The 15,537-nt window shown below is 45.5% G+C and overlaps 1 protein-coding gene across 1 annotated transcript in view; it reads right to left on the reverse strand.

Moving 5' to 3' along the window:
- Positions 1–12,688, reverse strand: part of UST (uronyl 2-sulfotransferase) — a 293,926-nt gene extending 281,238 nt beyond the window's left edge. Inside the window, exon 1 of the mRNA XM_060114685.1 lies at positions 12,199–12,688. Coding sequence (XP_059970668.1) covers positions 12,199–12,451 — 253 coding nt within the window. The 5' untranslated portion in view covers positions 12,452–12,688. The remainder of the gene's footprint in view (positions 1–12,198) is intronic.
- Positions 12,689–15,537: the final 2,849 nt, after the last annotated feature.

Consider the following 15,537-nt stretch of genomic DNA (forward strand, 5'->3'; position numbering starts at 1 on the left):
TCCAGAGGGCTGCACGCCCTCACCTCCCGCCCCCGGCTCCAGTCACCTGCCACGACTACAGAGCAGGGGTGGATGTGGTACAGTCGTTTCAAAAGAAGACGGTTTAGAAGACAGTCACTTCGGATACTCCTCTCCATAAAGGAGGCTCACAAACCAAGGGAACTGGAGAATTCCTCAGTTCTACAGGCCACCGAGGGGCCATATAGACAGAGGAAAGTGATTAAGATGCATAAGGGAATGAAAATCATTTCATCTTTTTTGGCTCCGGACGCACAGGCTCAGCGGCCATGGTTCATGGGCCCAGCCACTCCGCGGCATGTGGGATCCTCCCGGACCGGGGCACGAACCCGTGTCCCCTGCATCGGCAGGCGGACTCCCAACCACTGCGCCACCAGGGAGGCCCCATTTCATCTTTTCGTGTGTTTATCGGTCAGTTGTGTCTGCTCTTCTGTGAACTGCCTGCGCCTATTCTTTGCCCGTTTATCTCATGAATTCTCCTTTTCTTATTGATTTATTGATCTTTTACATATCTGCATACTAACCCCATTTTCTAGAGAAACATCTGTCTCCAATCTGGGTCTTTCTGCTTTGTTTATGGGATGTTATTGTTCAGAAGGTTTCGCTTTTATGTTGTTTTCTTTTTTTCATTTACTGTTTGTGCTTTCTGCATCTGAAAGTAACTTCAGATGAGGAACTACTGGAGGATAGATCTGTTTTTCTGGACAAGATTTATGGAGGGGGCATTTACAGTCACCTTCATAGCTTCAATTTTCTGAAAGAGGATGAAGTCCAACAGACTATTCTATGTAGCTCCCAGAAGAACTAGCAGAAGTAGAGAGAAGCCACAAAGAAGTAGCCTGCTACACTGTGCAAACTCCCTCAGCCACTGGAGCTGTCCACAATGGAATGGGATGACCAGCAGCAGGCAGCTGGGCCAAGACTGTGAGAATCCTCTTTGAAAACACAGCTTTCTTATCCCTACTTGTTTTCCTTCTTTCTTCCTATCACAGTTATACTCTGAATTCTGGAGAGCCATGACTTACTCTGCTTTCTCTCTCTCTTTGCCTTCCTAAGGACATTCTGCTTCCCACAATTTCTGAAGCAAGATCCTCTCCTTATTGACCAGATAGGCTGGGGCAAACTGGTGATGGGGGCAGGGATGGGGAGTGCTGCTAATTTTAATTAAGATCAAAACAGAACAAAACGAAACAATGGCTAAGACTTTGAAAATGATGGCCTAAAATGTTTGGGCATATTCTACTTGCTTTGGTCGCTTGACTACTGAAATCTTTTAAATAAACATTTGGCTCCAAAGGAAATACCCTATAGTTTCAGTTGTTACAGTTAAATGGCTTCTTAACTCTTTCAACACATGATTTTAAAGTAGGTGGGACCTAAGAAAGCGCCTAATTCAGTCATTCTAAAGAAAAAAGGGGCACTTTCACCTAGAGAGCTTCTTTAAAGAACCCCAGAGCCACACCCATTCTCCCTTTCCTGGCCACTGGGACATATTCCCAGATAGACCATCAAGACCACATGGAAACACTGCTGCTGATGAGGGTCCTAGGAAAGAAAAACAATTGAGAATCCCGGACCTAATCAAACGTCTTCAGTTTGGACGTGAAGAAACATAAGCTTAGGAGGCTTGTGTGACTTAACCGCACTGACCCCCGAACTATTTGTGGACCCCCTCCCGACCCAGGTCCACTGGCCCTGCCAGCTACTCGCACAGCTTTGCGTGACAGTTCTGCTTTCCAGTGAGAAGGTATTTGTGTCAAAACAGGAAGCTCTGTGTTGGAGCTGCAAGGTCATGGTTTCCCCAGATAAAATTTAACTTTCTATCAAATAATGTAAGATCCCATTTGTTTTCAAGTTCTCAAGGAATTGGGTAACCATCCACACCAGATAGTAATGGCCCTGTGGCTCTGGCCCCTACGCTCAGTGGCTGGGCAGGTCAAGGCAACATGAAGAAGCGGAGAATGGAAAACAGAAGCAAGTTCCCCAGCCTTCTGACAAAGACATGATCCACTACTTTGGTTCGCTGCTCTTGCCCTGACTTCCAATGGAAGGGAAATGGGAACCAGAGAAAAACCAGTGCCAGACTACTGGACGCGGTAGTTCCATCACAAGTGGGAGAAGCTCTAGCAGCAGTCCCAGTGTATGCCTGGCACTGTGATCGTGTGAAAGGGTCTGATTCATGTGGATCACCAGTCCAGTCCTAGAACGGCTGGCGACCCCAGAGAGTGAGCTGTGCCATACTCCCTCTGTACTACTACTTTTCTTTTGTGAATGCGGGGCGGAGGGGGACATGTACATAAATTCAAAACAGAGGAAAGCAGGCTGTGCAAAGAATACGTTTTTTAAAGATTGTTTCCAGGAAGCAGAAGAGAGGAGGAGAAGCAGAAAGGTTTGTGTGTAAAGTTAACAGGGCAAATGACTGGAGCTTATCAGCTGTTGAAGAGCCCTCACCAGTTTGAGGGTGAGGGTGACAAGATAAACCACAAAAATGCTGATTCAGTAATTTCATATATCTTGGGTAGAATGGTGCTTTCAAATGGAAGCAAACCATGAATGAATTTGCGTACTCCACTCGTATGTGTGTCTGTGCAAGTGTGTGTGTGCATGCGTGTGTGGGCCGAAAGAAAAGGGGATCTGAGAGGAGCAGAGAATAAGGTGAGAAAATTGGCATTTGCTGAAATCAAATGCCATGCCTTGAGTCAGTTAAGTACTTTATAAAATAGCAATTATTAATCCCATCGTATAGACTAAAACATCTAAGGTTTGGAGAAGTTAAGAGAATCGCCCAAGTTCTCCCACCTAAGTGGTAGCACAGTGATCACACCCAGATCTCTGCTCTAAAACCTGTACTCTTTCTCGTATTGGATGCTTCTGGCCCACAGAAAGGTTTCGATGAATATTTGCTGAGTGACTGAACACAGGAGTTTATATGTCTCAGAATGCTTTCACTTTTATTTTCATCAAGACTGTGAAAGTCATATGCACTGAGCTAGAAAAACATCAATGGTGTTTCCAGAAATGCATTACAGCTTAATGTAAATGGTTATTTAAATCATCGATCAATGAATGAACTAAGAATTACTTAATCGAGGCCATGACTTAAGGTTATTTCCATATCTTTCATTAAACAAGGGTCAATGGGTTCGTGCATTGAGCCTTAATCTTATAAATCTATCATTTTGCCATTCTACGTTAAAATCTGCTCAGTCACTATTTCAAAAACCACATCATCTTATGGTCTCATCTCCTTAAAGAGTCAAATTCATGCTTGAAACGTACAAGCTAATATAACACAAATTGCTACGTAAGGAAGATGTTGACTTAGAGCAAGAGATGAACTGCTATTCTGCAAACTCCCAAAACTGGTTCAGGGTTCAGGAAAATGACAAGAAACAAGAAGTTTGAATTCCAGTATGCAGCCAAATCTCTAGGCTGACCGCAGGCATTCTTAATTACAGGGAAAGCTCTATAAATGTAAGTCCAAATCCCCAAAGGTAAGAGGTGGACAATTATCCCCGAGCACAGAAGGAAATGTTTATAGAAGTATATGTCATAGTGGTTTTAACATCTTTGCTTGTAGCATATGCTTCAAACAGCCAGAAAGGGATGGGTGGTAGAATCAACTGGCTTGAGTCTTTCCTGGCACACCGCACCACAGTCTCTACTTAAAATAAGGGCAAAACAAAGCAGAATATGAAACCCTAGTAAAGAATAGATTGCTTAGGGCTCCCCTGGTGGCACAGTGGTTGAGAGTCCACCTGCTGATGCAGGGGACACAGGTTCGTGCCCTGGTCCGGGAAGATCCCACATCTAGGGAGCGGCTGGGCCCATGAGCCATGGCAGCTGAGCCTGCGCGTCCGGAGCCTGTGCTCCGCAACGGGAGAGGCCACAACAGTGAGAGGCCCACGTACCGCAAAAAAAAAAAAAAAAAGAATAGTCTGCTTAGCAAATATATTGCATCAACAGACACTTCCTAAGGGTTCCTGTGGAGCACCCAGCAGAGGTGTCACAGTAGAAATGGAAAGTATTTGAACAAGCTTCCTCCTTTCAAGGAGCTTGCCCACAAATTATCACAATATAAGGTAGAAGGTCAAAACTTCAAAAGTGATCATGAAATAAACACTACAGGAGTTCAGAGATCATCACTGGAATTTGAGCTTCCTTAACTATCAGCAAAGAAGCAATAGCAGAAGCAAAGGCAGGTAGTGAGGCAAGAAAAATGAGCCAGTGGCTAGCTTTGGGAAATTACAGACAACTGCTATAAAACCTGAGATAGATGGAGAGGTGCAGCATACCCTCAACACTAAACTGCTATCTGGCTCCCTGATAATTTTAATATGAGAGTGTCACAAAGTATTCAAATTGAGGCTCTTACCAGGCAGCATGGAATTGACTGTACTTATTTTAAAACTTCTTATTTTGACAATATATATTTTAAAACCTACTGAAAATTTCTAACACTTTTGGAAAAAACAATTTCTTCCTAAAAATTCCTAACTTATTTCACTAATTTACTGAAGGACTATATATTTGTCCTGTATATTATACCACAGTGTGAATAAAAATGAACTGCATATGAATTCCAATTTTCTGAAGATTTCCTTGGTAGCCTCATAGTACAGTATATAAGGAACATAACGTACCCAAATGTTTCCCCCCGCTGAGTTCATCAGCTCCTTTCTAGTGAACAAACACAAAGACAGAATACTCATATCCATTGTACTATAGTCTGCTGCTCAAGATTGACTACACTCATATTCCACATAAAAGTCACAATAATCTTTGCGACATCTGTAAAATAGTTAAGAGCTACCTATTAATGAATACTCATACATTAGAGCTAAATGCAAAGTGTTTACTATTCAAAGTCATCCATAACTGTAAGACCCCCAAGATTCTTTTAAAGAGGTCTTTGGGTTCAATCGTTAGGAATTTATTTAGGTTTTACTCTATACCCAGATACTGTACTTAAAACTCAAAACGAAAAAGACAACTTAGTTCAAAGATGGGCAAAGGGTGTGAACAGACATTTTTCCAAAGAAGATATATGAATGGCCAAAAAGCAAAGGAAAAGATATTCAATATCACTAATCATTAGGAAAATGCAAAAAAAAAAAAAGCCACAATGTGATGCCACTTCACATCCATTAGGATGTCTACAATCAAAATAATGGAAAATAGCAAGTGTTGGTGACGTTGTAGAGAAACTGGAACTCTCGTACATTGTTGGTGGGGACGTGCAATGGTGCAGTCACTGTGGAAAACAGCTTGGCAGTTCCTCAGTAAATTAAACATGGAATTACCATATGACCTAGCAATTGACTCCTGGGTATATACCTAAAAGAACAGAAAATACGTGTACATACAAAAACTACACACACAAAAGTTCACAGCAGCACTATGCACAAGAGCCAAAAGACAGAAACAACTGAAATGAGAAACAGATAAATGGATAAACAAAATGTTGTATATCCATACAATGGAATATTATTCAGCCATAAAAATGACTGAAGCACTGATACATGCTACAATATGAATGAACCTTGAAAACAATTGTTCTAAGTAAAAGAAGCCAGTCACAAAAGGCCACATATTATATGATTTCATTTCTATGAAATGTCCAGCAGAGGCAAATCTATAGAGACTGAAAATAGATTAGTTCCTAGGGCTTGGGGAGACGGAGGAATAGTGAAGGGATAACTAAGGGGAACGAGGTTTCTCTTTCTGGTGATGAAAATGTTCTAGAAGTGGGCTTCCCTGGTGGCGCAGTGGTTGAGAGTCCGCCTGCCGATTCAGGGGACATGGGTTCGTGCCCCGGTCCGGGAAGATCCCATATGCCACGGAGCGGCTGGGCCCGTGAGCCATGGCCACTGAGCCTGCACGTCCGTAGCCTGTGCTCCGCAACGGGAGAGGCCACAACAGTGAGAGGCCCGCGTACCGCAAAAAAAAAAAAAAAGTTCTAGAAGTGACTATCGTAATAGTTTCCCTTATCTAGGTATATACTAAAAACAATTAGAAGCTATTAAACTATTAAAAACTTTAAGGGGGTGAACTGTATGGTTTGCGAATTATAGCTCAATAAAGCTCTTTTTAAAATTAATAGCATAGGGCTTCCCTGGTGGCGCAGTGGTTAAGAATCCACCTGCCAATGCAGGGGACACGAGTTCAAGCCCTGGTCCGGGAAGATCCCACATGCTACGGAGCAACTAAGTCCATGAGCCACAACTACTGAGCCTGTGTGCCACAACTACTGAAGCCCGCGCGCCTAGAGCCTGTGCTCCGCAACAGAGAAACCACCGCAATGAAAAGCCCACGCACTGCAACGAAGAGTAGCCCCAGCTCGCCGCAACCAGAGAAAGCCCACGTGCAGCACGAAGACCCAACGCAGCCATAAATAAATAAATAAATAATCGAATTTTTAAAAATTATTAAAAAAAATTAATAGCATATACTGAAATGTGCTTTGTTTGGAACGTTCATGCACAATAGTTGCTACATTATTTTGACTTTTGCAACTAAGAATTTTTGGTGACATGCTACTGTTGCTGTCCCCATTTCTGACAAATAAAAGGATTTATGTATATCACTGTTTGCTTAAAGTTGAGTTTCTATAATAAAAATAAATATAGGTAAGACAAAATCTATTTGTGGTCAAGTCTCATTTCTTTCAAAAAAAAAAAAAAAAAAAGCAAGTGACAATTCCTAATCATTCTAGCAGCTACAGTTGTCAAATAAGATGGCTTTTCACTGCCCATCACTGACCCCCTTCAGTACAGCTGCAAGGCAAGCTACAGTTTCTGCTCCTGCAGCTTCCCTGTAGGGAAGCAAAAGATACTCTTTCTTTGGGGACTCAAAAAACTTGAGCACTTTCATTCTAGTTTCTCAAATACAAAACCAACTAGTGTTTTAAACCTGGACTGATGACAGGGAATTTGAAGAAAGACAGAATCCAGATAATGCATATTTATCTGTATTTTAAAACAATTCATACTGAGACGAGTCTACGTTAAAACAGTTTACAAGACAGAATGTTTTTCACTACTCATGCTGTGTGTTTACAGAACAGTCTGCCATCGTTGAATTCCATTTTCTGTCTTCTTCTAATACAGTGCTACTGTGTCCCCAACCAACCCTATAAGACAAATTTGCAGCTATGAACAAGAATGTCATTTTCTTTTTATGTCAACAATTTCTATTGATAACATCATATTTTATGCATTCATTTCCCAGATTGCTGTCTGGGGCCTGGAGTACTATATTTAAACCATGCGTGATGTGCAGAAGGAAAATTAATTTGACTTTTAAGGTTTAGAGAAACTATTTTGTAACAGGTCTGGACCTCAATTTTCACATTTTCCTTTAAATTCATTTAAACTCAGAGAACTTCAAATTCAATAAAGTTACATCTTTTTCTTTCATTTTTGACTCAAAATTGCCATGCTCATATATAATATACATATCAAGATGAGCAATTCTGAAAACTAAAGTAAGATATCTCCATTTTAAATAGTATAAGTTAAAAATGGAGAGGAAAGCCTATCAACCTGACATCAATCCAACAGATTTAGTCCCCATGAAGACTAAATCACATACCCAAGTCTTGATAATAAATCATTAGAGTTTGCCGGTTGTACAGGATCAGTAGTAAGCCATCTGACTTATTCGGTTTACATCAATGTAACGAGTGTGATTCCAAGTTTTTGATATTCCCACAGCTCATAAGTAATGAGGCTACTGGCAGAGGCTGCATCATAATCTAATTTCTGCGGGAGATTTTATTTGATTTTGGTTGGTTTTCCATAGCAAGTCAAAGTCTGAATGCCACTTCAAAATAAATGAAATAATTTCACTGAACTGGAAAGACTATGGTCTCCAAGTTAAGTAGAGCAGTTTGCTCTATTCATCTATTTATCCCATTGTGTGTTTTATGCTCTCCTCTCTCCACCCACTTCAAGGAGGAAAACAATCAAGACAAGAGTTATGCCTGCATAACTTTCCTCTCCCTGACTTACTTACTTTCCTTTTTTTTTTGGTAATAAATCTGTTGCAGCAAAAAGCATCTTTAAAAAGAACAGACTTTGCCCTTCCCCAAACTGACTAGAAAAAAGAAGCTGTCTGACCCCAGTTCCTGTGAGAAGAAAAAGCATCCTTACTAACTCTTTTCCCTTTTTTCTCCACACTATGCTTTCTGGTTGCCCCCCTTCACCTCATTCCGTGCATCTTCTAACCTCAGAAACTCGAAAGCCAGCTGGGGCTGCAGCTGTTGGCTGGTCCTTCCCTTGAAACAATGGGGCGTAAGCAGCAAAGCAGATGCATTTTTAAAAGCTGAAGTTTAAAAAATGAAACCATGGGGCTTCCCTGGTGGCGCAGTGGTTGAGAATCTGCCTGCCAATGTAGGGGACATGGGTTCGAGCCCTAGTCTGGGAAGATCCCACATGCCGCGGAGCAATTAGGCCCGTGAGCCACAACTACTGAGCCTGCGCGTCTGGAGCCTGTGCTCCCCAACAAGAGAGGCTGCGATAGTGAGAGGCCCGCGCACCACGATGAAGAGTGGCCCACGCTTGCCACAACTAGAGAAAGCCCTCGCACAGAAACGAAGACCCAACACAGCCAAAAATTAATTAATTAATTAATTAATTTTTTTAAAAAATGAAACTATGTCCATCACTTTTTAAATACTTTATAAATCTCTTCTCTCTCTCATCCCCCCTCTTTCTCTCAAATACATAGGAAACTTTGTGAAAGCAACGTTTGACTCTAGAACAATGTTCTTGAACTTAAGCAGGCATCAGAATCACCTGGAAGACTTGCTAAAATAGATTCCTGGGTCCCACACCCAGACTCTTTCATTCCATAGGTCTGGGATGAGACCTGAGAATCTGCACTTGTAACAAGTGTCCAGGTGATGCTGATGCTGCAGGTCCAAGGACCGCACATTGAGAACTACCGGCCTAGACAGTGAACGACTGCTAAAGAAAGAGAGAAAGAAATTAGGAATTTAAGATTTAATTTGATTCCAATTCACATCACCTCCAGTTGTGTGGCTCTGGGAGAGTTCAGTTGCTTAGTACATGGAAGCAGCGTCACGGAGATAAATACAGGAAGGTGGAGTTAAGGGCAGGCTAGCTGCTTGAATTATTTCCCTTCTCTGTTGGGCCCTCAAGATACTCAAAGTATCAAGAAAAGGAAAGTGAAATTATGGAAATAAAAATGATCATTTTTTGCCAGTCAGCCCTTTAGATTTCCACTCGCATCTTGGCTCTATTTCCTTTTTCTCTCAAACTGCTTGTAGTGCTAATGCAATGGGTACTTGATTCAGCCAGACGTGGATTCAAATCTTGCCTTACTTACTATGCGTCCTTCAGCAAGTCGGTGAACATCGTTGCCCTCCCTTCTCCCATATCAAAAATGGGAATAACAGCTGCACCTACCTATGATATTGCTGTGCTAATACAATTTCATTCTACATGTGCACTGATTGGCAAACACCCAATAAATGTTAGCTTCTATCATAAATGGTCCTTTTTTTTTCCTGTGAGAATATTCAATATTCAATATGTTAAACATCACACTACCTATTTGATACAATAGGTGCAGTCATCACTTTGAAAAATATTTATTTAGTAGCTACTATGTCAGATATAATATATTATACAAGTATATTAAAAATAATATCCTGCCAGGACAAATATTGCTATAAATATTATTTTGATTTGGGAAAATTTTGACTTTATATGAACTTATATTTAAGAAAAATACTTGCCTCCAAAATTGGCTACCTAGGAAAATTGAGAGGATGTGCTTACTAACCACAGTTTTGTTTTCACAGACACTAAAATAATAGAATGGAGGAAACAAGGGGAGAGTAATTCTGCAGATACCTTGGCCTTATTTTATTAAGGGTATATTTTAGATCCTCTTAAAGACCACAAGCCTGCTTTTCCTGAAAATCATTATGTTTACATAACAAAACAACAGGGAACAAATTTGGCCAAGGGTATCCTATTTTCAGTTCACAACTGATGTAATAGGCAATTACATCAGTCAGAAACTCAATGGTGAGTTAGTAATAGGAGCAATATTCCATCCTTCAGTTCTTCCTGGTTCCCTGAGTGAATGCTGTGAAGTCACCCTTCCAGCAACTAAGCCCCCAAATTTATCAGGCTTCATTTTTTGAAATATATAATGAAAGCACACTAAATTCTGGATACCACACGTATTTGGCTGAATTTTCAAGAGGTTAACATGCTAGATGCTGCGGTTTCCTGATTTTAGCCTCACTACATGCCTTTGCTCCCTCCTCCTCCCAGGCTCCCCAGCCCCAAGAAGGGTATCAGAACCATAACATTTTAAGAGCTGGATGGAGGTGTCAGAGACAATCTGGTTCCGCCCAGAATTTTACCTATGGAAAAGCTGAGGTCCATGTGGTTCCAGTGCCCTGCCCAAAGCCAAGTGCTCCTGAGGACACCACAGATATCTTCCTTCCCTGTCCACTGTACTTTCTCTACATCACTTGCCTGCATATTTTGCTTTAAAAGAACCTCACCAAAGAATTCATTATCAGAGTTTACGGAGAAAGGCCCCTGAGCTTCCAAATCACTTCCCTCCCTATGCCAGTTAACAGCGATTGTCGGTAATCGTAACAATTGTGACCTGTGTGGTACTAGCAGGAATCGGAGAGCCTATGAGGCTGTGAGACTTCCTAACACAGAACTCCAAAGAAGAGAGTTGACTCCTTAGCAAAAGTGCATATTACCCCAAATCCTCAAGAAACCAGATATGTTTGGAAATCTACTTGGGCAATATTTTCCTTTAATTTTCCCTAAAGCATCTTAGAAAAACCGTAGTTCCCCAAAGTTTCTATTGAAAAAGAAGTGTAACGTTTAAAATCTGAGCTTCTCTGCGTGGAAAAAAAAACATTATTTTATCTGCGTGTACATTTGAAAACGCTCTAACACATTTGTCACTTTGCTGAAGTGGTTTTTTCCTTCGAAAACGATCTGCTATCCAGACCTGTGGTTTCTGCGACGAAGGGATTTCTGTGGGTGACGGTGGCAGCCTCCCGCCGCCGGAGTCGTTTGGCCCATTACGGTTCCAGCGCTCCGGGGGCCTCCCTTTGCGCCTTCGCTCGCGTCACGCAGACGCCGAAGTTTGCCGGGGGCTTAGGTTTATCCCCTTGGACGTTTGCGATTAGCTGGATCCCTCCCAGCCTCTCGCCCCCGCCCCCGCCCCGGCCCCCGCAAAACCTCTTCTGGCCACAGACTTGTGAGAGATGTGCATCCTCCCTTAGCCAAGGCGCGCACCGGGGGCCTGGGGGGTGCTTTCGCTGGGCCCTGGCACCGCTCTCCCCGCGCCCGGACCACCGAGCTGCGTGCGGGTCACGCCCTCTCTCTGGAGACGCTCTTTTCTCTCTTCGCACACTCCTTCCTTACCTCTGCTAAAACAGGCGACCTCGTTCCTAATAAACCAGGCACAACCCGCCACCCCCGCAAAAGTTCAGACTTGAGACACAGCGCTGAGGATCGTTCAGTAGAAGTAGGCGACACTGCTGGCCAGGCTGACTCGCGCCCCGGACCCCGGCTCCCCGCGTCTCACTCGCTGAGGACAGTGGGGTGGGCAGGGGGTGCCCCAAGCACAAGGCAGCTCAGGGACAGCGTGGAGCCTGAAAACTGCCCCTGGGCCACCCAGGCCAGGGGGCAGGAGCTCTTGTGGGGAACAATTCACAGAACGGGCCGTGGGGAGGAGTCAATCCCACCCGCGCGACCCCGAGCGCCGGACAGGACGGGACTGTGGTCGCTAATGCCATGGAGGGGCTGTCGCTGCCCCTCGCCTCTCCCCACTCTGCCAGGCTTGAATATACACACACTCGTACACACTCACTCACACGCCTGCACTCCGCCCAGACCGTGTGGCGGAGGCGGGGAAAGGTATGCAGCGCCCAGCCCCGGGCTACCTGCCCGGCACATCAACCCCGCGGCGCCCCCGCCTAGGCGCAGACAGACGGACGCGCCGGAGGCAGCAGCCTCTCGGGGCCGCCGCATCGATGCTCGCCGGCGTCCCACCTGGGGAGCCTCGGGGAGGCGGCGGCGGGGGCAGCTCCAGAGTGCCCGGCGCGCCCCACTCTCCCCTGCACAACTTCGAGCAGCGCGCGCCGCCCTCGCTCCCGTCTCCCTTCCTTACCCAAATACTGCCGCAGGTCGAGCAGAAAGCGCGGGGGTCCCCCGCCGAGCTGATAGAAGAGGGAGCCCAGGCAGAAGACCAGCAGGGTGGCCATGCAGAAACCGTAGTCCCGGAGGGAGAAGCGCAGGAGAGGCAGCAGGGAGACCCGGCGCTTCCAGCTGCCCAGGCCGGGAGGGGCGCCCCCCAGAGGGGCCCCATGGGGCCAGGGATCTGCGCCGCTGCCGGGATGCTGCTGCTGCTGCTTCTTCTTCATCGCCTGCTCCGCCGCCTTGCACAGCCTGCCCGTGCCAGGAAAAGGTCACCCATCCGCCTGCGAGGAGAAGAGCCCGGCCGGCCGGCTGCACATGGACAGGGCCGCGCCGAGGGCAGCCCGGGTGGGGGCGGGGAGGGGCCGAAGTTGCCGGGCTCAGGAGACTTTCCTCGGCATGGTCCCCGCCGCCGCGGCCCGAGCGGCCGAGATGCCCGGCCCCGGCTCGGCGGCGCTGCCCGCGCCCGGCCCGCGCCCGCTAGCGCCCCCGTGCCCCGCGCCCCGCCGCGCCTCGGGCTCGCTCGCGGCCGCCGGGGCTCGCCTCCAGCGCCAGCGTGGACCCCCCGGCTTTGTGTCTGTCGGTCTCGGCGTGTTTTGTCCGGGTTCAGGCTCCTCTAAAAAACGGCAGGGAGGAACGGGAGGCGGACACCATCCCCTCGCTCCACCTCCTTGACAGGGGTTTTCCTCCCTCTCCTCCCCTTTCTCCCTCCGGCTCTCCGCCGCTCTCTCTCCTCCCTCTTCCCTCCCTCTCTCGGCTCGGGTCTCCGGGTCTCTCTCGGGTGTCACGTTACTGCCTCTGCCTGGAGCGGGTGAGGTGGGGTGGGGGGTGAGGGGGGGCGGCGATTATTCGCTGCAAGGAAGAAAGTTTCTGGGGTTTTTTTCCTTCCCCCTTTCTCTACAATCTGGCCTCAGTTCCTGCGCCACCAGCGACCTCTTGGGGGCCCCGCTGACTTCCCTCTCGTAAACAGTCACCGGCAGGAAGAAGCACGACTTCTTTTAGTACTACATGGTTTTTGGGTTTTGTTTGTTTGTTTTCTCATTTCAGAAACTTGATTCTCCTTCTGTGTGCCCAGCTGTTTACAAAAGGCCGATGAAAGGTACTTGGAGATAGGTTCAAGACTTTGCTGAGATGGTAAAAGAGCAAGTGGCGTAAATTATAATTAAAACATGACCCCATAGGGCCAGGCTCATCGCCCCAACTCCTGGAAGAGAAACAGAGGAGGACGCTTGCTTCTTGCTCGCCTTCGCTCTACAGCTGCTCATCCAGGAAGCGACCAGAAAGGCAAGGGGGGGCAGGGAGGAGGGGTGTTATAGGGCGGACTCAAGGAGGTATTTCCTCTAGCAGATATGAAGAGGGAAGAGCTCCTGCATACCCATTTCATCCCTGCCACACTTCCTTCCAAGGGAAGTTTCTGGACCTGAAAGAGCACCTTCCAGGCATCAAACACAGATCCGCTGGCGAGGGTGGGTGATGCACAGAAAGGGCTGCTCTCATCAGCCACACTTTCAGTAAGAATAATACATTGCTAGATATAGAAGCTGTGCCACCTGAGACTTAAGTGACTTGCCCAAGGTCACGGAGATACCAGGAGTCGAGTTGGGTGCCACACTCAAACCTGTTTGACGCTCCAGCCCACTATAATAACCACTGCATGGTACTATCTCCCAGTCAGGGTGCTTTTCCTAATAACTTGCACGGTGATTGGAGGATGGGATACACGCATTTAGCCCAGGCCACTTTGGGAAACAGAAATGGGAAGTTCAGGCTCTTTGTGCCTGCCTCACACCTCTGGTTTCCTATTCACTCTGTACATTCCAGTGACTGACAACCGATTAAAGGAAGAACCAGGAACCAGGGACATCTACGATTCTAAGACCGTTTTCCTGAAAACCTTTATAAAGTTGGGTATCTGAGAAAGTTTCTATGGAAAATCAGGGAGTAGAATCCTGAGATCAAGAGTTTACAATTTAAGAATAATACGGTTTAACTGTCATCCAGACGTGAGTATCTCTGAGTCCCGAAGAAGAAGACACATAGATCATAAACTGGAGACAGTTGTGGATGAGGTGAGTGGTGTCACACACATCTGCACACACACACTCTATTTCCCAATTTTATGTTGTCCTGGCCCACTTTCTCATGAATGGGAAGGCTGCTTTGAGGCGGAAAGAAAAGGGAAGTCCCTGTGTTCTAGCACAGAAAATCCTAAAATAAAGTGTCAATGGTTTGTTTCACATTTATTCCATGAATCAGATTTATTTGGATTAATATGCTCATTTTACAAATGTGAGTGGCCCTGAGAGAATTAAGCCCATCAGACATTGCCCACTAATGTGAATTACTTTAATCAGCAGGCTGAGTAGCTGAGAATAGCCTCCCAGTTAATAATTTTTGAGTTAATGACAAGAGACTAGGAGACGGATGGGAGGGGCAAAGCAATTTGCATAATGTTTCAGAGACCACCTGTGACAAATCGGACCCGCACCTGAGGCCTGGCCCTATCATCTGGATGTTTTTCATTAGATGTAGGATAATGTACAAGATCCTCTGTGCTCGTGAGACCCCCAGGGTCTAGAAACTTCTCTCACAGAATGAGTTGGGAAACTTCCCCATTCTTTCTCCTAAGGAAAGGAATCTGAGCAAGAGCGAGGTTATAACAGGCAGTTGGAGCAGGAAGAAAGGAAATAGACATCTTAAAAAATAACTAAATATGGGAATAAGAGTTTAGAAAACAGTGAAAAAGTTATGAGGAAAATATGAGGTAGCAACATTTGGCTTAGAAAAAATAAGCTATGACATGAAGAATTTGAGAGGGGGGACTTCCCTGGTGGCGCAGTGATTAAGAATCCACCTGCCAATGCAGGGGACATGGGTTTGAGCCCTGGTCGGGGAAGATCCCACATGCTGCGGAGCAACTAAGCCCGCGAGACACAACTACTGAGCCCACGTGCCACAACTACTGAAGCCCGTGCTCTGCAACAAGAGATGCCACCTCAATGAGAAGCCTATGCACCGCAACGAAGAGTAGCCCCTGCTCGCCGCAACTAGAGAAAGCCTGCACACAAAAATGAAGACCCAATGCAGCCAAAAATAAATAAATAAATAAATTTTAGAGGGGAAAACCCGGGCAGTTTTTAAAAGATTGTGTTAATGGACTAACTGCCTAAAAAAATTCACAGAGGGAAAAGAACGGATCTTAAGGTACGAAGAAATTTTACATAGAGAAGATTGCTTTATATTTTCACCCCACAAAAAGTTAGATGTTTGGGTAAAATTTTGTTCTTTGAAATCCTATAAATGTCCCGTCAAA

This window comes from Mesoplodon densirostris, chromosome 12 (genome assembly GCF_025265405.1).
Source record: "Mesoplodon densirostris isolate mMesDen1 chromosome 12, mMesDen1 primary haplotype, whole genome shotgun sequence".
NCBI lineage: Eukaryota > Metazoa > Chordata > Mammalia > Artiodactyla > Ziphiidae > Mesoplodon > Mesoplodon densirostris.